This window comes from Corythoichthys intestinalis, chromosome 2 (assembly GCF_030265065.1).
Source record: "Corythoichthys intestinalis isolate RoL2023-P3 chromosome 2, ASM3026506v1, whole genome shotgun sequence".
Classification (NCBI taxonomy): Eukaryota; Metazoa; Chordata; class Actinopteri; order Syngnathiformes; family Syngnathidae; genus Corythoichthys; species Corythoichthys intestinalis.
In genome coordinates this window covers 60,253,346-60,276,737 of record NC_080396.1, presented here as the reverse complement: position 1 = coordinate 60,276,737, position 23,392 = coordinate 60,253,346, and the positions used below count along the sequence as shown (strand labels likewise).

General features: G+C 39.8%; 1 protein-coding gene across 1 annotated transcript; it reads right to left on the bottom strand.

Moving 5' to 3' along the window:
- Window positions 1-271: 271 nt before the first annotated feature.
- On the bottom strand, window positions 272-23,085 carry tfcp2 (transcription factor CP2). The gene is made up of 16 exons (XM_057830390.1): window positions 22,754-23,085; window positions 22,289-22,472; window positions 20,876-21,027; window positions 18,441-18,517; window positions 16,482-16,587; window positions 16,099-16,205; window positions 15,288-15,440; window positions 15,078-15,188; window positions 14,817-14,905; window positions 14,683-14,731; window positions 10,923-11,016; window positions 10,681-10,771; window positions 10,472-10,578; window positions 9,892-10,034; window positions 853-904; window positions 272-769 (listed from the first exon to the last, which is right to left on the bottom strand). Exons 2-16 carry the CDS (start codon window positions 22,408-22,410, stop codon window positions 732-734), a joined length of 1,491 nt encoding a protein of 496 aa, XP_057686373.1. The 5' UTR covers window positions 22,411-22,472; window positions 22,754-23,085; the 3' UTR covers window positions 272-731.
- Window positions 23,086-23,392: the final 307 nt, after the last annotated feature.

Sequence of the window (23,392 nt, the reverse complement as noted above, 5' to 3'; positions counted from 1 at the left end):
AAAGCGAGGACTACCATATCTCTCAAGCGCGATTCAGGTGTGCTGCACGTTAAAAACCTTTTTTACCATTTGGGTGCATAAATATAAAGATTTTACAACTCTGAAATTCTTTTTTTTTCTTGTTAGGAAAATACTTTGAAATCATAATCTTCTAAACATGAAAATGTCAAAGAAAGGTTAATTGACTGCTAAATGAGTCAGGAATTTGCACGTGCTGTTTTTAGTCACCCATCAAAGTATTGGAATTAATGCAACTACAAGCTAGTAGATGCTAACCGTGTTAATAGCTGAATTGTACTTGCCATTCAAGTCCCTGATGTCACTGGCTTTTAGCTTTTTTTTTTTTTTTTTTTTTTTTAAAGCTCCATCCCAGTCCAGCACCGTTTTATCTTAGCATTGGATTTTGTTTTTGTTGTTAAAAGAAACCAGTGCTTGTGAAGTGCCAAACTTTAGTACACCAGACACAGCGGTCGCACCAGCCAGCCTCACTTTGGAGACATACAAAAGGGCGAGGAAAATGCAGCCACGTTGGGGAAGGAACAGCAAGGTGGGAAGGCGTAATAGGCTTCATCACCATGGTAACAGAGTCAATCCCTCCCAAGTAAGACATGAAGAGGCCAGGTGCGCAATGTTCCTCTGAGTAGTCTCAAGAGGTTTCCTGTGGCGTCTCCATGTGATCGGAGAGAAGGGAGGGTGAAACTTAATAGATGAAAGGACAAACTGGTTCTGGTTCACTTAAGGATGATGTGGTAGCCATCATTTGAGTCATCTGCCAGAATAAATCCAAATTTCAGTGTGAAATACGAGCAATTACAGATAGAGGAATTGTTAGCAGATCAAACATTTTAATACCTTTCATCGTGTCCAGAACAAAACAAACTTCATCCTGGAAGTTTTGAATCATCTAAGAAGCAGAAAAATAGAGCCAATGTTGAAGATTGCAGTTTCATAAGGGAAGGCAAATTACTCTCATCACAAAAATTGCACAAAAGCATTCTTGCAGTTTACAAAGGGAAAAAAATGAATGCAAATTCTTCCAAATAGGGGCAACTCCACCTTCATCAGTTACCATTCAGGATTTTGAATAAGCACAGACTGAGAACAAATCACTTCAACCTCTTTGCTTCCAGAACATGTATGAACCAAAAAATGGAACCCCATGACTAACGCTATGGTACAGATGATGGTTAAAGTAGTCAAAGTGAAAGAAAGCCCATACCCACAGTAGTATACACTGCTGGCCAAAAGTATTGGCACACCTGCAATTCTGTCAGATAATGCTCAATTTCTCCCTAAAAATGACTGCAATTACAAATGCTTTGGTAGTAATATCTTCACTAACTAGTATTTGCTTACAACGACAAAACACAAAAGAATGAAAAAAAAATTAAATCATTATCATTTTACACAAAACTCCAAAAATGTGCCGGACTAAAGTGTTGGAACCCTCAGCCTAATACTTGGTAAGACAACCTTTAGACAAAATGACTGCAAACAACCGCTTCCGGTATCCATCAATGAGTTCCTTACAATGCTCTTCAGGAATTTTAGACCATTCTTCTTTAGCCAACTACTACTGGTCTCTGAGATTTGAAGGGTGCCTTCTCCAAACTGCCATTTTCAGATCTCTCCACAGGTGTTCTATGGGATTCAGGTCTGGACTCATTGCTGGCCACCTTAGAAGTCTCCAGTGCGTTCTATCAAACAATTTTCTAGTGGTTTTGGAAGTGTGTTTTGGGTCACTGTCCTGCTGGAAGACCCATGACCTCTGAAAGAGAGAGACCCAGCTTTCTCACACTGAGCCCAACATTACGCTGCAAAATTTGTTGGTAGTTTCCAGACTTTATAATGCCATGCACACGGTCAAGCAGTCCAGTGCCAGAGGTAACAAAGCAACCCCAAAATATCAGGGAACCTCTGTCATGTTTGACTGTGGGGACCGTGTTATTTTCTTTGAAGGCCTTGTTTTTTCCCCTGTAAACTATTTTGATGCCTTTTCCCAAAAAGCTCTACTTTTGTCTCATCTGACCAGAGAACATTCTTCCACAAACATTTTTGGCTTTCTCAGATAAGTTTTGGCAAACTCCAGCCTGGCTTTTTTACGTCTCTGGATCAGAAGTGGGGTCTTTCTGGGTGTCCTACCATAAAGTCCCTTTTCATTCAGATGCCGACAGATAGTACGGGTTGACACTGTTGTACTGTACTCTTGGACTGCAGGACAGCTTCAACTTATTTGAATGTTAGTCAAGGTTTTTTATCCACCATCGGCACACTATTTCGTTGAAATCTCTCCTCAATTTTTCTTTTCCGTCCACATCTAGGGAGGTTGGCCACAGGGCGATGGGCTTTACACTTATTGATGACACTACGCACAGTAGACACAGGAACATTCAGGTCTTTGGAGATGGACTTGTAGCCTTGAGATTGCCCATACTTCCCCACAATTTTGCTCCTCAAGTCCTCAGACAGTTCTTTGCTCTTCTTTCTTTTCTCCATGCTCAATGTGGTATACACAAGGACACAGGACAGAGGTTGAGTCAATTTTAATCCATTTTAACTGGCTGCAAGTGTGATTTAGTTATTGCCACCACCTGTTATGTGCCACAGGTACAGTGCCTTGCAAAAGTATTCGGCCCCCTTGAACCTTGCAACCTTTCGCCACATTTCAGGCTTCAAACATAAAGATATGAAATTTTAATTTTTTGTCAAGAATCAACAACAAGTGGGACACAATCGTGAAGTGGAACAAAATCTATTGGATAATTTAAACTTTTTTAGCAAATAAAAAACTGAAAAGTGGGGCGTGCAATATTATTCGGCCCCCTTGCGTTAATACTTTGTAGCGCCACCTTTTGCTCCAATTACAGCTGCAAGTCGCTTGGGGTATGTTTCTATCAGTTTTGCACATCGAGAGACTGACATTCTTGCCCATTCTTCCTTGCAAAACAGCTCGAGCTCAGTGAGGTTGGATGGAGAGTGTTTGTGAACAGCAGTCTTCAGCTCTTTCCACAGATTCTCAATTGGATTCAGGTCTGGACTTTGACTTGGCCATTCTAACACCTGGATACGTTTATTTTTGAACCATTCCATTGTAGATTTGGCTTTATGTTTTGGATCATTGTCCTGTTGGAAGATAAATCTCCGTCCCAGTCTCAGGTCTTGTGCAGATATCAACAGGTTTTCTTCCAGAATGTTCCTGTATTTGGCTGCATCCATCTTCCCGTCAATTTTAACCATCTTCCCTGTCCCTGCTGAAGAAAAGCAGGCCCAAACCATGATGCTGCCACCACCATGTTTGACAGTGGGGATGGTGTGTTCAGGGTGATGAGCTGTGTTGCTTTTACGCCAAACATATCGTTTTGCATTGTGGCCAAAAAGTTCAATTTTGGTTTCATCTGACCAGAGCACCTTCTTCCACATGTTTGGTGTGTCTCCCAGGTGGCTTGTGGCAAACTTTAAACGAGACTTTTTATGGATATCTTTGAGAAATGGCTTTCTTCTTGCCACTATTCCATAAAGGCCAGATTTGTGCAGTGTACGACTGATTGTTGTCCTATGGACAGACTCTCCCACCTCAGCTGTAGATCTCTGCAGTTCATCTAGAGTGATCATGGGCCTCTTGGCTGCATCTCTGATCAGTTTTCTCCTTGTTTGAGAAGAAAGTTTGGAAGGACGGCCGGGTCTTGGTAGATTTGCAATGGTCTGATGCGTCTTCCATTTCAATATGATGGCTTGCACAGTGCTCCTTGAGATGTTTAAAGCTTGGGAAATCTTTTTGTATCCAAATCCGGCTTTAAACTTCTCCACAACAGTATCTCGGACCTGCCTGGTGTGTTTCTTGGTTTTCATAATGCTCTCTGCACTTTAAACAGAACCCTGAGACTATCACAGAGCAGGTGCATTTATACGGAGACTTGATTACACACAGGTGGATTCTATTTATCATCATCGGTCATTTAGGACAACATTGGATCATTCAGAGATCCTCACTGAACTTCTGGAGTGAGTTTGCTGCACTGAAAGTAAAGGGGCCAAATAATACTGCACGCCCCACTTTTCAGTTTTTTATCTGTTAAAAAAGTTTAAATTATCCAATAAATGTTGTTCCACTTCACGATTGTGTCCCGCTTGTTGTTGATTCTTGACAAAAAAATTAAATTTCATATCTTTATGTTTGAAGCCTGAAATGTGGCGAAAGGTTGCAAGATTCAAGGGGGCCAAATACTTTTGCAAGGCACTGTAAGTATCAGGTGCCGTTAAATATACAAATTAGAGAAGCATCATATGATTTTCAAAGGTTGCCAATACTTTTGTCCAGCCCATTTTTTTGAGTTTTGTGTAAAATGATAATGATTTAATATTTTTCCCCGTTCTCTTATGTTTTTTCATTGTAAGCAAAAAAATGAAGATATTACTACCAAAGCAGTTGTAATTGCAATCATTTTCTGGGAGAAATTCAGCATTATCTGACAGAATTGCAGGGGTGCCAATACTTTTGGCCAACACTGTATGAACTACTGACTGTATAATTGAAAATAAATTTAATTTTTATTGTGGCATTGGCTCCCCCATGCAGAAGACAAATGCTTGGCCGTTAAGGCCTCATTCCTGCAGTTGCAATCTCAATATTTTTTTTCAAAAATGGTAAAAACATTTAAATTTCTTACTTTATTGATGCGTGGGGCAGTAGCAACTGCAGGAAAATGATCATTTGTAGTAAATTTCAGGGGTTAAAAATATTCCACAACATGTTCAATGGCCATATATTATTGTCGGATTATTACTATTCCCTGTCAGTTCTGCTCTCCGTCCCAGAAAACAAATAAGGTAGTTAAATCAATATTCTTAGCGGACTTTTTAATAAAGATACACGATAATATCGGTCACCGATAATTATCGGCCGATAATGGCAATTATGACGTCACACAGATAATCCAGATAATAAAAAAATTCAACCGATAATGCAATCCGATAATTATATACTTGATTTAGCCACCAAATGTGCGCAACCGAAGAATTCAGCACGCCGCCTCCTCAACCCCTCCCCTCTCTGAAGCCCCTGAGGGAGGAGGGGTTGAGGAGGCGGAGTTACACGACAAGAAGTAGATGAATATTATGGCGGCTGTTACTAAAAAAACGATGCTCTCGCCATCTGCGAAACATGTACCGTAGAAGTTCCACAAGGCCAGGGGTCGCGTTAACCGAATATTTTCTGTCGTTGACCGTTTTTTTAAAACGGTGACGGAAAAAACTGAAGTCCATCCGTCATTTTGACAGGTTGCAATTCACACCCCAGACCACAGGATAGCCAGTGAGCATATTGTAGCGTCGCCGGGGCTGTCACTGATGGGTTAATTTATGCACCAACGAGGTGCTGTCATTGGTGTGCTGGTGCACCTGCGTGACGCTCCGATTGGTGGACTAGATTGCGTCAGTGTATATAGTTGTCGTTGTTTTTGCATTGGTGAGGTGGCGGGAAGTTAATAAAGGAAAAGAGGAAAAAGGCTCGTGTGTTGTTTTCAAACTTCCGCTTAGCAAACGCTACAATATTAATAAGCTATTGTCTCTCGATGCATGACGTCGCTGGCCTTACTCGGAAAAATGTCCGAACTAGCATTCAGGTGTAGCAAACACGGAAACGTTAGGAAGCTTTGGAGAGCATTGTCTAAAGCTACGTTCATTCTACAGGTCTTAATGCACCAATCCAATTTTTTCGTGTTTTTCCGACTCGAGTCAGGCATTAACTTGACAGTCCGAACGGGACAAGTCGCATAGAAGTGGACCATTTCAAATCCGATCTGGGTCATTTTTTAATGTGGTTCAAATCCGATCTGGGCCACATTTTTCCAGACTGTCGCGGCGGTCTGTACCGTCCAGTGTCCCAAATCCGATTTCAGTTGTGCGTTATTAGCGCCTAGCTTGCAGTGAACACGGCTTTAGGGGAAGGGCCGGGCTTGACAAGTCATAAAAAAATAAAAATGGGTTGAGGATAAGCATGAGAATGATCGGTTTTCTCTCTGCTCTATGTGAGCTATATTTCAACATTTCCTACACGGCCGAAAGTCGGGAGAGGGGTCTGGCTGCAGCCCGTCTTGGAGAGTCAGGTATGTGTGTGTCTGCCCGTATGTGTGTGTGACATGCACGGACAGTGCGTGCATGCTATCGATCCATATAAACTGTGAATATAAGCCTAAACGGGGATTATTTATGTCTGTTATCTGTGTCCTCCTTTTGAAAAACAAAATATGATAGCCCTGGAATGACGGATGACTTGTCATTTGTTTTGATGCTTCTGCACACCGGCGCGTGTCGGACTGCGAATTAGAGCGCATGCGTAATACTTGAATGGTCTCAATGGACAAAGGCAGTCTGAACGGGCATGCCAAAAAAACGGATATGACAAAAAAATCGGATTTGTGCATTAAGACCTGTAGTATTAACGCAGCCTAATTGAATGAGCAGGGACAAACAGCTTGGAGTCAGAAGTACGTGCGCTATTCTCAAACCTGAACGCACCCAGAGTCTAGGATGACAAATCAACAGAGCAGAGAGTAGACACAACATGGCTGGTAGTTTCTTCAATTTATTCAGAGTTGAGTAAGTAACGCACCACTTTTGACCAACACTGCTATTGAATATGTCATTATTATCATTTTAAAAATTTAAGTGACGGGTAAAAATAGATTATGACCGGATTTTTATGACCCTGTCAGTCAAAATGACAGACAACGAAAAAGTCTAGCGCAACCTCTGCACGAGGCAGAAAGAAAGCGTCCTCATTCAAAACCACTAACCCAGCAGCCATTTAAAACTGCATCACAAAGATTTTTGGAACAAATACGAGGCTGCTGCTAGTGGGAATGCTAAGGCTATTGTAAACACAAGCTAAACTACGGGGCTTGTGACAAAACAGAGTCGGGCTGTTTGGGAATGCAGCCCAAGGCGGGTGGTAAATTCGCATCTAAGGCTAAACACCGGCACGACTGGACACTGATAGTCGGCAAGTAGCCGTCTTCCGACAGAGCTCGCCGATCTGGCCGGTTCGGCAGGCCGCCAGGCCCGGTTCCCCTGCTTCGGGACCTCCAGCGAACACCCCGGTTTCTCGAGCGTTTCCCCACACCGTGCGAGCGGAGCCAGGACCCGAATACGCCGCGGCGAACCGGCCGGGGCAGGCGGATTATCCGGTACGAACGTAGCTGCCGCCGCCGAGACAACACACGTTTTTTTTTTTTTTTACCTAAATGACCCGAGAACCAAAGCCCTGGATAAAAAAATAATGCAGTTTATACGACCACCATTCTTCATGAAAAAGTCATGTCCAGTAAGCAAGCTTACCATGACGGCACAATGGTTAAATGATAATTTAAACATGGAGAAAACGAAGTCAGCCAGTCAATAATGCATTCATTATGTAAAATGACGAGCGGTCAGATGACTTTGTAACGCTGCCTTTATTTTCGGCTTAACAAAACTCAGGCACAAAACAACACGCACGCGGATGCGAGCTCCAAGTTCCGTCCAAATAGTTCTGCCGTGTATCAGTTTAGCTGCTGTGAAGCAAATGTCGTGAAAGCCGCAAATGTAAACAAAGCGCTGCAGAATGGGTACATGACATCTCGCTCTTTTGAGTTAATCATTTTCACAGTGTGCAACAAAGCATATAACATTAGCAATCACTTTTCAAATTATTTAACTTATTTCTCTGATCAATTACAGTCACAGTAGATAATGATATTCTTAAATCAACATTCTGTAGCCACAAATATTATTCAAAATCTTTCCTTCCTCCAAGTTTTTTTTTTTTTTTAGGATTAAGTATAATAATGTATTGCTTAAAACAAGGCTGTTAAGATTATTTTCAGCTAGCTATTTTTCTTTCAAGAAATCTGACAGAAATACACTTGAAGCAATGGCAGATAATTTCACTTATTGCCAATCGATTTACACTTAAAATTGACTAGTTTTAAGGAGGTGTGTTTTGCAGTGTATTAATGTTATATACAGTGCCTTGCAAAAGTATTCGGCCCCCTTGAATCTTGCAACCTTTCGCCACATTTCAGGCTTCAAACATAAAGATATGAAATTTAATTTTTTTTGTCAAGAATCAACAACAAGTGGGACACAATTGTGAAGTGGAACAACATTTATTGGATAATTTAAACTTTTTTAACAAATAAAAAACTGAAAAGTGGGGCGTGCAATATCATTCGGCCCCTTTACTTTCAGTGCAGCAAACTCACTCCAGAAGTTCAGTGAGGATCTCTGAATGATCCAATGTTGTCCTAAATGACCGATGATGATAAATAGAATCCACCTGTGTGTAATCAAGTCTCCGTATAAATGCACTTGCTCTGTGATAGTCTCAGGGTTCTGTTTAAAGTGCAGAGAGCATTATGAAAACCAAGGAACACACCAGGCAGGTCCGAGATACTGTTATGGAGAAGTTTAAAGCCGGATTTGGATACAAAAAGATTTCCCAAGCTTTAAACATCTCAAGGAGCACTGTGCAAGCCATCATATTGAAATGGAAGGCGCATCAGACCACTGCAAATCTACCAAGACCCGGCCGTCCTTCCAAACTTTCTTCTCAAACAAGGAGAAAACTGATCAGAGATGCAGCCAAGAGGCCCATGATCACTCTGGATGAACTGCAGAGATCTAAAGCTGAGGTGGGAGAGTCTGTCCATAGGACAACAATCAGTCGTACACTGCACAAATCTGGCCTTTATGGGAGAGTGGCAAGAAGAAAGCCATTTCTCAAAGATTTGGTTTGGGCCTGCTTTTCTTCAGCAGGGACAGGGAAGATGGTTAAAATTGACGGGAAGATGGATGCAGCCAAATACAGGAACATTCTGGAAGAAAACCTGTTGGTATCTGCACAAGACCTGAGACTGGGACGGAGATTTATCTTCCAACAGGACAATGATCAAAAACATAAAGCCAAATCTACAATGGAATGGTTAAAAAATAAACGTATCCAGGTGTTAGAATGGCCAAGTCAAAGTCCAGACCTGAATCCAATCGAGAATCTGTGGAAACAGCTGAAGACTGCTGTTCACAAACACTCTTCATCCAACCTCACTGAGCTCGAGCTGTTTTGCAAGGAAGAATGGGCAAGAATGTCAGTCTCTCAATGTGCAAAACTGATAGAAACATACCCCAAGCGACTTGCAGCTGTAATTGGAGCAAAAGGTGGCGCTACAAAGTATTAACGCAAGGGGGCCGAATAATATTGCACGCCCCACTTTTCAGTTTTTTATTTGTTAAAAAAGTTTAAATTATCCAAGAAATTTTGTTCCACTTCAGGATTGTGTCCCACTTGTTGTTGATTCTTGACAAAAAATTAAAATTTTATATCTTTATGTTTGAAGCCTGAAATGTGGCGAAAGGTTGCAAGGTTCAAGGGGGCCGAATACTTTTGCAAGGCACTGTATGTTAGGAATGGCTTAATTTTAAAGGCATTTTTGTGCAACTTAGGTATTTACTCTGTAAGTAATTGTTGCCAAAAATTTACCATTACACAATGTCAGACAATCTGTCATTATTTAGATGTTTGAATTGACGACTTGTTCATATTTTATGTTGAAAAAAAGAGCAATAAATTATATTTTTGCATAGTAATATTTTCTTTTGTGTATACTTTAAAATTTTACATAAAGCTTTTAATAGAATTATCGGCTTTACATTATCGGTTATCGGTTGGAATGAGGAGGAAATTATCGGTTATCGGTATCGGTTGAAAAATGTTTTATCGTGCATCACCACTTTTTAATGTTCACAGATTCTTTATCTACACTTCATCGACGCAAAAATTTAAAATAAATAAATAGATAAAAAAGGATTTCAACTATATGACCAACGGTGGATGACAGTTGACATACGGACGCTCACCTCATCACTGACCAGCACGTGGATGCCAGTGGGACCCTGTTTGAAGATCTGGTTGATCTGTCGAGGTGAGATGTTGAAGAGTTGGGCAATTTTTTCAGTCAACTCTATCGCAGTCAGCTCCTCCAGGTAAATGGCATGATATACTGTAAGCACAGTGGAGAAGCTTTTATCCAACAATAATTATGGATTATAGCATCACTGTACCGGAACGCTGTCAATGTCTGTAATATGGATATATTTACAAGACAAGATAACCCCAAACAACCTTAAATAGCTGCCAAACTTATAATTGAAACCGCAATTAGTTGATGTTGTGGTTAAGGGGGGGGCAATGAACACAAATAATTGCTCCTTCTTTTGTTATCCAGAAAAAAACAAATAGGGACTGGACGAGTTAGAATCTCAGTTCATAGAAATATTTCTTCACGTATGGGCATTAGTATAAATGTCTACACTGAAATAACTTAATAAACGATCATTAATCGTCTTTAATTTTCAATTTTAGGTACTATTTTCTAATCCCCATTTTAAGATCTTAATGTAAGTTCTTTCACAAACTAGGAAACAAGGTGACACTGACTAAAAAAAGTGTTATTTGCAGCATCTCCGTTCTCATGTTTAGTCTGCTGGTCGCGTGCCTGCTGCGACTCCTGGCACACGTAGATGGTTAACCTTGGACGGACCACCCTGTACATAACACACAGTGGAAAAATTAAAAGGGAGTATTTTCAGTTGTTATTATGTTACAGAGACCTATCCACAAACTGTAGAACACCTAGCTGTACTCACCGTCCTTTTAGTGCATTGAATAGTCGTATGCCGTCTGCTGGGCCACAGATTTGAATGACATCCTCCCTGGTCAGCTTCAATAGATCAGCTCCTAGTAAAGACAACTAAGAACTTAACACTAAAAGAAAAAACAATCATGTCCACTGAATTTTATTACAAGCAGTTGAGCAAGCCTTTTTTGAGCCTATTTATTACACATACAAACTTCACGTCAAAACCTTTAACAGGGAATATGGTTTCACCTGAGAAGTTGGTGAAGAGTCGAGAGAATGGCGAGAAGCGGTTTCTGAGAAGCCACTGCTGTGCATCTTGTGGCGTCGCTGCAGGCAACAAATTCTTTAGAGGGGGGAAAAAAATTAAACATCAGTTTTGTAGCTTTAACAGTGAACAACTGCTTCGTATTTGCTCCATCAAAAAAGGTTACTTGGTATTGCCATGTCAGCATTTATCACTTAACGGGAACCTCAGACTTAAAGATTTGTAGGCTCTAATAAGCCAAAATTGTTCTCTTTTACTGAAATACAGTGGGGAGAACAAGTATTTGATACACTGCCAATGGGTTTTCCCATTGTGAGTGTATCAAATACTTGTTCTCCCCACTGTATGTATAGAAACACATCAAATATTGCCATTGATTTAAAGTGCATGTGACACGAAAAAGCATGTTTATTTCATAATACACGCGGTATTTTATGCTCCTGAATGATATGGACCGCTTGGATGTGCGTGGAAGCGATCGCTATATTTATTTAGTTTTTTGAATCCCGCGCCATGAAAATGACTGACTTCCGGCTTCGGTCTTGCATTGAGGAGGAGGGCGCTGTGACGTGTACAGTAGAAGGCATCCTCTTCACTATACAGCATACTGTTGTGTATGAGGACGAAGGATTCAGCTGATTTTGCGGATTAATACGTTTATTTTTCGCATCACGCCAGCCAAACGGCTGCAGAAAAATCATTCTGTATGAGAGAGAGGCGTATGCGCCTTTTTGGCGTTTCAAAAGGTTCCCATTCACCGTGGATATTGGCCAAAACAAGCCCGATGACTACTGTGGGAGCATTGGACTTACGAGGAAGTGAGTAAACATCTTGTTTAGTATTATGTCAAATATTAATACAGCTATTATAAAGTAAACACTACAAACTTTCTTTAAATAAAGGACTACTTACGTTTGATCATTGATAGGCATGTAAAAATCTCTCCTCATGCACATTAGCAGCACGTTAGCTGCACAACAACTGCAGCCACCCTCGTCCGGGGAACGAACTGTAAATTGCTCTCCGCCGGGTGGTTTGCCGATCCGCGAAGACAATCGACAACCCAGTCGTCATGTCAAATAATCCAGGCTAGTTATGTGTGATTTTCCGCTTCGAAGACTTTGAAACATCACTCGGTTCAGGTTAGCATGTCGGCTAGCTGTCACGCCTTTTGGTTTGTTTACATTCTCCGAAGCCGGGGAAGGGAAATGACAAATGTCCGATTTAGGTGTCATAAAATATCGTTCGGGAGGTGCAACAGTAAAGGTGGAGTCGACAGTTTTGACCATTATGGAGTCATTTTGCCATGTCGTTCTGAATAAATGCATATTTATTATTTCATATTCCATTTAGCACAAGACTGTTATTTGTCATGACCATGCCATTTATTTAGCTATTGGGAAAAAAATACTTGTTTAAAAAGAATATCCTGTAAAAAATATTGGAGTAGAGAGACTGAAACAATGACATTTTGCGGCTCTCTTCGTCACGTTTTCCTCTTTCTGAATAATTCCCCCTTAACGTGCTGACTGGTCCTTCTCAAGCCATTTATTTAGCTATTGGGGAAAAATACTTGGATAAAAAGAATATCCTGTAAAAATATTGGAGTAGAGTGACTGAAACAATGACATTTTGCGGCTCTCTTCGTTGCGTTTTCCTCGTTCTGAATAATTCCCCCTCAATGGGCTGAATAGTAAAACCGATGAGCCCAGTCTACCGCTGACGTCATCCACCTGTTGGGGACGCTAAAGCCCTATAATGGTAGGCGTGGCTAACCAGCAGATTAAAAGACTAATTTCTCGTCATCTGCCCTTTGCTAAATTGTTGTATATAGTCGAATCGTCTCAAAATATGATCCTAATTCACATAATAATGCCATTTGAGACTTTTTTTCTCATGTCGTATGCTCTTTAAGAATCTATAATATTCAGTACATGTTTTGACCTACGGAGGGCACCATATTTATGGACGCTCGGGGTGATGACGTATATTTTCACTGTCACTTGACGAATACTACCGGGTTACTGCAATTCCTTCTACACGGCAAGACATCCAACACATGCGCTCATCGGTTATAGCGGCAAGTACTTACTATTTATGTTTTTATTGCATGTTTTATTACCTTTAATTGCCTCAAAAAAGTGTTTCCCTCTCATACTTTTAAGCATAGTGTTTTCTTGTGGTAGCTTTAAAGCAGATCGTTGATCTGTTGACCACATCAGTCACGTAGCATATTTAAACCAGCCTTATTTAATATTAATACGTTTAAGTATTTTCTTCAGGCATCTTTAGTATGTTCTGTCTGTATGCAACTAAACAAGACACGCTGAAAGCGCATGGTAGTATTCTCGGTGTCAAATTTGCCTCTTGTAAGACGTTTAGCCGGTGTAGCACATTTTGGCAGAACACCGTTTTTTTTTCCTACTCTCGTCACGTCTCATCTTTCCTGTTCATTTTTCTTTTGCTGCTCGTTTTGTGAAATATCGACAGCACTGTCATGCTCATTAAGGTTCCTCTCGGGTTCAATTTGAAAGGGTTGAACAGATGACATGTTTATGTCGCTAGAGTCATACCCTGGAAGCCCAGCAGCGTAAGCATTAGACGTCAGCACCCTGCGACGTCAACAACAATGGCGACCTACTAGTTAAACAAATTTTACGAATTGTATAAAAACGCAAACATCAAGAGGGCTTTCAATATCAAATTATTTTAATTCATAGTAACGTTTATCTTTTAAGAAGTTGTCTTTTTATCTGTGGATCCAGTGTTGTTTTCGTCAACAATGACGATAACGAAAATATTTCGTCAACGAACAATTTTTTCATGACGACGTCACGGTTACGCGTTGAAAACGTGTTTTGGGAGACTAAAACATAACGAGATGGATGCCAGTTAACGTCTGACGACACGAGAACGAGATGAAAATTCACCATAGTTTCGGTCATAAATTCAAAATGTATGACATTTTTTTTAATTGTATGTGTACTTACTAGCACGCATTTAGCAGTGTTTGGTCGTGTCCTTCATGTGAAGTGCTGCGCCTCTCCCCCTCCATTAAGATCCGTTTTAGAAGTATATCCAAAAAACAAAGTTTCTTAAATGTCTACTGAAATATGGCCATTTCCTTAATAATTGAAGTGCAAATCCTACATTGTGCACCTTTACTTTTTGCTATCAGGGCTGATGAACTTATTGGCTGTCGTTGACGGCGATAAATTTCCAATCCATGTCGACTGGAGGTCTAGCAGCTGATGGCCATTCGTTCAACAAGCCCTCCAAGTTCAAATGGATTGGATGTCTGCTAGTGACAAACTAATAAAAAATGATTGATTGTAATGCACTTTGTGTAACCTTGTTTGAAAAGCGCTTCATAAATAAAATTCACTTTAAATACAGGTAGTCCTCCGGGTTACGACGTACCAGACTTTCGTGATTTCGACTTTACGACGCCGGAGTCTTGTCCGCCTTTTTGTCTCCAGTCGTTTTTGTTGTTGTTGTGTAAACAGTACCTTATTGTACCTCACAGTATCTTATTTTTTACTGTATTTTATTAATAGGACTGTTCTGCCCTTTGGCGAAATGTGTATTAATTTGTGGTTAATTCCGACCTACGCGGACATTTGGGTTACGTCGCCAGTGCAGGAACGCAACTCTAACTCCTAACCCGGGGACTACTTGTATTAATTAATAACATGCAGTTTTATACTGACAATGCCATGCTTAAAAAATGCTGCGTGTACTTACATCAACTACTTGAACCACAGGCTCAGGCTGGTGGATTGGTGATCCGTTTCTAAAAAGCAGGAACAGAGGAATGAGTGTGTCAGCAAACATGAAGGTAGCTGCGATTACGAGACTACACCAAGAATGACTTTTACCCTTCTACAACTGGGAAGCTGTTTTGTGTGCTGCTGAAGCCAGGTGATGGAGAGTTATTGACGTAGGGGACCTCTGGCCAGGGGGAACACTGTAAGGAGTCCAAATGTTCTGTTAGTGCATCAAGTGGCCCCACTGTATATTGCGGGGCTAACGCTGTGGGTCTAATAGAACAAGGAGAATTATGGAGAAATTTAGCAGTTCAGCAACTGTGACTGTTTAGAGATAATTTTACAATCGTTAGAGAAAGTTTATACCCTAACCTCTGTGAGGATTGTGGTTTCATAAGATGGCTGATATTTTTCTTTCTCTTGTGGCGCTCTCTTCTCCATCTTCTCCCTGTCTGTCTTCTGCTTTCTGTCCGCACCTTTAGGCTGAAAGAGGTAACATGGAGTCAGTTAACTGACAGCATGATGACATAAAACAGCAAATATAAGTTTTAACTTGTCCGCAGTCTCGCCAATTCCCTTCACCTTGAAAACTTTGACCTGGCAGGAAGCGGAATGGAGGTGCTCGGTGTACTCGTTGCTCTCGTTCTCTTTGAATGTGTCGATCTGGATCCGGAAGGGAACCCCTTTTTCCCCGCCGTGCTTGCGCATGGTAAATTCTGTGCTGATGCAGTGAACCTACCATTGTTGGAAACCACACAGATGGTAAGATGTAATACACGAAACAATCATGAAAAAAAACATAAGTTTTGTAAATTCATTGAAAATATAGAAGAACAGTTTGCAAAAAGACGTTGCGCTGTTTCACTTTTTTTCTATTCTTACAAATGTTGTCTTTTCAAATCATTGCAATACTATACTAGAACCCAAATTTTGAATTTTTTTGGGCAGCGTTCTAATAAAAATATGTATGATATTAGAGGTACAGTACAACATTAGCATTTAAAGTATAGATTGGTAGGGTTTATATACCATATTGTAGAACTGCTCCTTGAGCTGTCACTTTATCCTTGTAGACAGTTTTGTGTGTCCCAATGCCAAATGCCGCACACTATGCAACAATTTAGTCTCGTTCAGCTGTGTCACTTGTTGTGCAGTGGGCCTTAGAGGTGTGCAGGAACATTTATCAATTTGACAGCTGACTGCAGCAACCACAGCCATGTTGAATGGGACATATTTTAAAATGAGCAGGGATCTTGCTTATATCAATAATCCAGTGTAAAAAAAAAAAATTTGAAATGTTTCTGTAAGGAACTGACTGATTTGACTTGAATAAGACTGGCAATCATGGGTAACAATTTCAAGAAAAGAAAGTCAATCAAGGAGATATTGCTACCTGGATAAAAACAGAGGTTCTTTTAGACGGTTCCCAAAGGAACTCCACAGTGTTAAGCTGAGTAGGGTTAGCCCGAGGGTCGATAATGCCAACTGACATGGGGATATCTGCAACACATCAATGGCACAACAGGCTTTTTTTTTTTTTTTTTTTTTTTAGAAATAAGCAAGCTAATAACACACTGTATATGCACTCTGTTGCAAATATTGGGTATTTGCTTAAAATGAACAGTGAGTAGTGAAAAAAACTGATTCTTTTTTTATCTAACTGGTTCAAAACTCTAAAATGTCAGATTCTTCCTCTAGGAATTAAATGTTCTTTAAAAAAAAAAAAGTTTCTGTCAGATGAACAACAACAGTCCACAACCCTTTTCAGACACTTACCCAGGTCCAGAATGCGATCCCCGGGTCTGTTCCAGCGCCAGCCTTCCAGCTGCTGATGCTCTGTGTACTGAAGTCGGCGGTCGTGAAACACCACACGAATAATGCTCTGCAATATAGTTGCAAATGGTAGAGATTTGTGTTTTACAATCATTTTTTTTGTACTCTAATCTACATTGTGCAATATTAAGACAATCGGTCATTTTGTGTAGAATAGTTTACCAGTACTTGGGGCTTGTGGAAACTGTAGTTTTAAATCCAATAATATATTGTCTAATTTTATAAATAGGTGTTGCAAAAAAAATGAGGGAAAGAGTAAACAATTGAGTGTTCCCTTTATTTAAGTAGTGTGTATAATACCTAGGGATGTCATAATATTGTGATATCGTAATATTTAAAGTGCCCTATCGTGACCTTGTATGTATAAAATAATGACAAGTTGTTGCTTAAAATTTTGTTTTTTGTTGGTGATATACAGTGGGGAGAACAAGTATTTGATACACTGCCAATGGGTTTTCCCATTGGCAGTGTATCAAATACTTGCTCTCCCCACTGTACAACGAAGGTAACACACTTACCAAAGTTACAACAATTTTATTTAAATAGCACTTCTTCATGCTCATAAAATGCAGCACAAAGTGCTTTACATAACAAAACAAAAGCAAAAAACTGCACTTTGGAAAGTTAAAGCAAAGCGATTAAGGTGGTTATTAAACATGATGAGTGCCTGTATACTCGACCTGCTCTCTCTATTCACATCCCACAATGCATTGCACACATCTTGCAAATCACATTTTTAGAATGATGGGAATGAAAATCACAAAAATCATGTAACATACATATCTATATACAGTATTTCATAAGAATTACATAAAGTGATATGAAAACATTGGGGCACTCCTGACAATTCCATTCAATTCCATTTAAATATCTAGTCCTGGTATAATGTTGTGATTGTTTGTTGACCAGAATCTGTTGATTTTGAGTGTAATCCCTGAACACCCCCATTTTTAACAAGCTCCTCAATACAAGAACTCAGGATTTGAAGATATGTTTAATAAAACAAAAAACATCTATGGAAAATTGCACAGAAACCCCTAACGCCTATCACAAAGAACTTGGTCCGTAAGAAAAGGAAAGTTTCCCTTATCCTGTGTGCACCTCTCAGCCCCACCTATTAACTTTGTGTAATAATTTGATCATGAGATCACCACCGTTATGCTATTGAACCGTGACATGCAATTTTTGTTCTATCCCTAACACTTACGGTACTCACTGTGAATCAGAGAATCAAGGGCAAAATTTGTGTGTTCGAGTGTTTCTGTGTGTGTTGACATCCACTATCATATTGTAACATGGGTGAATGTTAGAAAATAATTATCACCAAAAATTATGTACACATGACAACCATTTATAGCTGAACCTCAGAAAATGAGAAAATCGCATGAATTGCCCAAATATATTAAATTTATAGATATTTCAAACTGTCCTGCTTCTGAAGCCCAGAAGCCACCCTGACAAACAGTGAACCAGCAAATTGCTGACAAAAAAGAAAAATAGTAATTCTGGTGTTATTACAAGAAAGCAGACAAAAAAACTTTTGAAGGGTGATTCTGTTGAGGGGGGTGGGGGTGTACCATTCACGAAATTATACTTCAGAAATTACTACAACTTTAATGGGAAAATGTTGATTCATCTAGCTCAGACAGACATTTTTCACCACTGCCATTGAGACCTGGGTAGAGTCTGATATCATGTTTGATGAGTTTTGAAGGGAACAGTGTCACATGCATCTTTAGTTCACAACCAGGCCAGTGTGTTTTTTTGTTGTTGTTTTTTTCTCAAAATAGCCAGTCCGGTGAGAAATTGAAGAAAACTTATATAAACACCAATAGTTAGTAAACATAAAAAAAAAAAAAATAACAAAAATACAATAATTTGAATTGCGACCGAGTAACGCACCTTGACCATTTTACCAGATATTTCTGGAAGTTCACCAATTTTCCGATTATCAAGCATGATAATTTCATAGGACTGCCCTGTAATGAGAAATGCACATGGAATAAAAAGTGGTTAACATAGAAATAGAGGTATCGAAATGAGTCCATTAATTTCTGTAGGTATATGTACATTTTGGTGCACAAGCACGAGTGAACACGACCATGGTTGTGAACCCGGAAGTGATTCACAGTCCGTAATCACATAAGGAAACGCTCATATTATTTGCCTCGTTTTTGATGTTTAATTAAATCTTTTTTTAACAAACAAAGAATGGATTTAAAGTAAAAAAATGTGTATAGGAACCTCAGTTTGTCTTGTTTTTACATTTTTACTATTAGAAGTGGCGGGTTGTTTGTTTCAAGTTTACCGATAATTTCTTTCAACAAAACCCCTTGCAGAAATATATAAAAATGTACAGTATATACCTTCAAACATAATACACTCGTGCAGCTAGGCATATGCCGCTATGAGATTCTGACGGTATGATAACTTTAAGCCAAAACATCACGGTTTCACAGAATTACAGCTCTAAAAAGTGTTACTTTGATATATCTAGCCGAAGTATTCCCACAACAGTGATTTCGTTTTCTTCGATGGAGGAAAAAAAATCAGGATTTTTTCCCTCCTCCAGCCATCGTGTAGCACAGCTGACGCACTGACACTGAGCAACAACCGGTGGGGGAGGGTTGAGCCTTAGCTGCAAGCCAGGGATTTCTCCATACATTTTTGGGACATAAAAAATAGCTAATACCGTAGGGACGGTATGATGGAAAATTTCTGTGGCTTTGAAACCTTGACGTTTTCATAACACGCTATACCTTGAAACCCGTAATCGGCACATGTTAATGAGCAACCCTAATATACAATTTCCCTCATTGCCTTTCTTCATTGTGGCACATTTTAAAGGCCACACCCACATGCCAAAGTTTGACGCTCAAGTCAGTGACTGTTACAAGGCTGATAAGCCTTATGAGTAGGGCAGAATGTACCATCAACTTAACTGTGAGCATTAACTAACCAATATTTTCTTGCAAAATAGTCAAATTTATCATTGACAAAGCTGTCCTGTGATACCTTATTAAAATTGGTGGGACAATGAACGAGTTGAAGACCTTTACCTCACACCAATCGTAACGGCAAAATAGTTGCAAAGTCAGATCTGGAGACCCGCTGAATTTCCAATGCACCCGCTGAAATAAACTAGCACTACTTTCCCGACCTTTAAATGACTATCTTTGTTATTGTTATAGAATAATGATCTTGGTAGAGAAGAGAGAATGGATGGATGGGTAATTATTTGAATGCATAGCCAACATGTAGCAGAACCTGAAGTAACCTCAGAAGTGCATATCAAATTCTTAACATTTAGCATTACCCAGAAAATATCACTCAGTTCCGAAAAGGTTGTTTACATGGTAAATGGTGTTATACTTATATAGCGCTTTTCCACCTTTCAAGGCGCTCAAAGCGCTTTATCACTCCCTCTCGTGCTTAATTGCTCTTTGTCTAAATAGAAAGCATATGTGTACTGTACAACAGCATGTACACTGCAAATTTGTTGTTCAGGACCTGCAGATTTAACTGTGCTTGTGGAAAAGACAGATTGTCGCTATCACACTAACCCTCCTCAAAGATGAGGACATACAGTGGTACCTTGACATACAATCGCTTTGACACACGATATTTTCGACATCAGACGTATAATTTGACCCGTCATTTGTTTCTACATCCGACAAGATGCTCTAAATACGACGATGATGGATATGAGGGATAGCAAAATATGATTGTGGGGTGCGCATCCGTGATATGACTCAACAATACAGCCGTAGACAATCTCGGCGGTCCTCCTCCGTTCGCCAGTCTTTATAAGGTGGCAATTATTATTGTGGTAACATTGCCAAAGAAATCACCAGCTTCGTCAGGTTTCTAATCACTTATTCCATCAACTTGTGCAAAACATCACGCGTAGCGTCCCCCGCAGCAAGTGAACAAAATGAAAGTAAAAAGGCTCACTCGGTCAAGTCAGCCACGCGATGCGTTCAGGTACACCACGCAAACACATTCGCCATATTAGAACCCGGTTTGTTACACGTATTATTATTACTATTATTATTATTATTCCAATTTTTATTCATATTTTAGTTGTTTTGCTCTTTGTAATTGATATTTGCAATAGTAACATCAGTATTTATTAAGAATTTAGTGTAGGTTTTCGGGCTGTGGCATGAATTAATGGAATTATAATGTACAGTATTCTTAAGGGAAAATCCTGCTCGACATACGACCATTTCGACTTACAAACAAGATCCTGGAACGAATTAACTTCGTATGTAGAGGCACCACTGTATTATGTAACATTTTAAGTACAGTATAGTGTCAGGGATCCATGTACTGACCTTGATTGAGGTAGGTGAGTGTTTCATCATGCAGTTTAACAGCTGGCGAGGTAGCAGCACACAGAACATACTGGAAGGGAGGGATTTCGTTGTCGGTATCTGGAGGCAAGTTGGATTCTTCCTGTTTGAAGATTGGCAGTGCAAGTACGTCGCTGAAGGTCAGACAAACAAAGAAATACTATTAGAATATTTATAGACTTGCAAAAGATGAACAGCAACACAAAACGTTTGTTCCTTTCTGGAAATGATCGATAAAGTTTCTTCTAATCATGGCAGCGAGCAAATACCAACGTATCTAAACAGAATCTAGTCTCTTTTCTCAACGCAGCAATGTGCAGCGCAAACATTAAAGTTTTATTTCTTTTTAATCGCTTGACAATTTCCATTGGAAGTGACCCAAATGTCATTGTTTGGGACCTTTTCGTTGGTCCTTTTCTTTGCATTTCTGAAGAATCCTGTTTTTCTTTACAGTGCAGCAGACTGGATTATTTGTAATATTATTTGCTCTGACTGGCTGTCATTGGAGTGGGTGTGTCCGTGAGAAGCTCGTGGGCTCGTAGTGACTTTCACACATTGCGGAGACACAGACTACCAAGTTCTTCAATGACACCAAGTTTCTCTATTTCCCTTCGAATCTTTACAGCGATAAATACATGTTTATTTTCTTTATATTGTATTTCAAATCAGGTTGTATCATGTAAATAGGTGTAAAACACGACCCATGTTGTTAATTTGTTTTTCTTTACTAAATCTGTAAAGAGCATTTTATCACATTCTATTACATTTTTACAGGAAAATGAGAATCATTTAATCAATGATAATTAATTCAATACTGAAAACACATAAGCTTAACTTATTGTTGGTCCAGCCTTTGAGCCCAGTAAATAAATTTCATGTGGCCACTAGTTGAATTATATAGTTGAATAATTTCCCAGGTCTGGCTTACAATGTTTTTATATTGCTGGAGACAAAAATGAAGCCAGTCTTGGATAATAAACACTTGTGGCATGATTAACAAAAACAGAGAGTGTGCTCTACAGATTTTTTTTTCTTTCGATTAAATAATTAAATAATCTAGATTGTTTTGACAAAAATACGGAGAAATGGCGAAGAAATTTCCCTGGGCCGCTCAAGTCGATTGTGCGAGATGTGTGCGGGGTGAGGAGGTTTCTGGCTGAGAAATGTGAACACTTACACACGCCATTATAGCTCCACGCATATCATCATATCTTATTTTGAGAACCTCTCCTCGGCCACCCTTGCCCCCTTTTCGCCCAAAAACCGGGCCACCTAAAGGCCAGTGCTCAGCCCCACTGGCAGTCCCACCTCTAAATTCCCCCAATAGAATGGCAGTTATGATTGCATAATCAAATGACACCTTTAGTATCAGTTTAGTGAAAACTGCTTTCATACCTCATGCTGTATGCCCCGGCACCGAGTTCCTGACCAATGCCCGACAGGCTGGCATCAAAGTCCTGGACCAGTCCAGACTCAATCACTTCGTCTGAGAGAGGCAACTTCAGAGCCCACGCCATGATGATTGTGTGCAGATCTCAATGGGGTTCGATTCTGGTAGCACTCTCAATCAAGTTACAACCTTCGTGAAGAAATCTTGAGCATTATTGCTCTTTATTGTATCAACTTGAGCATTATCATAAAACAACTGTTCCCAAAACAAAAACAAACAAGATTTTCAAAATGGCAAAAAAAAAATGAAGGTGATAATGGCGAGCACGCAAAGTTGTTATCTTAAAATAGTGGGGCAGTGAACTTCCACGCAACTGTAAAATAACGCAACACTTCACCACACGCTAAACACGGTTGGCCACTTATTTTCATTTGGACAGTGAAAGATCCGCTTAAAACTGCACGACTTACCTTACACCGAAGGCGAGCGTGGCTGCTAGCTATTAGTGCGAGGTTTTCATGCCATCACGTCGTGCGCCGTCGCCCCCCCAGCACTAAAATAAACATGTCTGGCTAGTCATGCTAAACAGCTAACCACAGCGACGCTAACAATCGGCGCCTCTTGGCTTGCGTACACAAGGTTGCACGGCAGCCTATAATTATTCACGACAGGAATGTATTCAACCAAGAATGGGCCCAAATACGTCGTAAATTGAACGTCGAATTATGTCTAGCTTTTCTTAATTTATAGAGTTTAGGAAAAGGAGAAACCGTAATGTATGTTCATGGCTCTTCTTCGTGTTAGTGTATCAAACCGCAATGCTGCCACCTACCGTTTGAATGTACTTCTAGTTCTGGGAATTTTGTGTAATAGAGCCTTCATCCTCACGCTTTTCCAATTCAAAACAAAAAAAAAGGAAACATTAAGTTCCATAAGGGCTTGAAATTTTCCACTGGTGTGACTGAGTGTGAATGCATTTTTTTGTGAATTTGGATTTTTAATCAGTTCATTTACATTATCAAGAGTCCAACAATATTTGTCAGACTAATTTGACCGCTTGTAATTTGCTAAAAATGATTTTTAATTCATTTAACGTAATAAATTTGTTG

What these genes read in the sequence shown, in the direction of transcription:
- tfcp2 (XM_057830390.1), bottom strand. Translation starts at nt 22,410, where the DNA reads ATGGCGTGGGCTCTGAAGTTGCCTCTCTCAGACGAAGTGATTGAGTCT. An exon ending in TATCTGGTAAAATGGTCAAG is followed by an intron (nt 16,588 to 18,440) that starts GTGCGTTACTCG and finishes ACTATATTGCAG; the next exon opens with AGCATTATTCGTGTGGTGTT. An exon ending in ACTCTTCACCAACTTCTCAG is followed by an intron (nt 10,772 to 10,922) that starts GTGAAACCATAT and finishes TGTCTTTACTAG; the next exon opens with GAGCTGATCTATTGAAGCTG.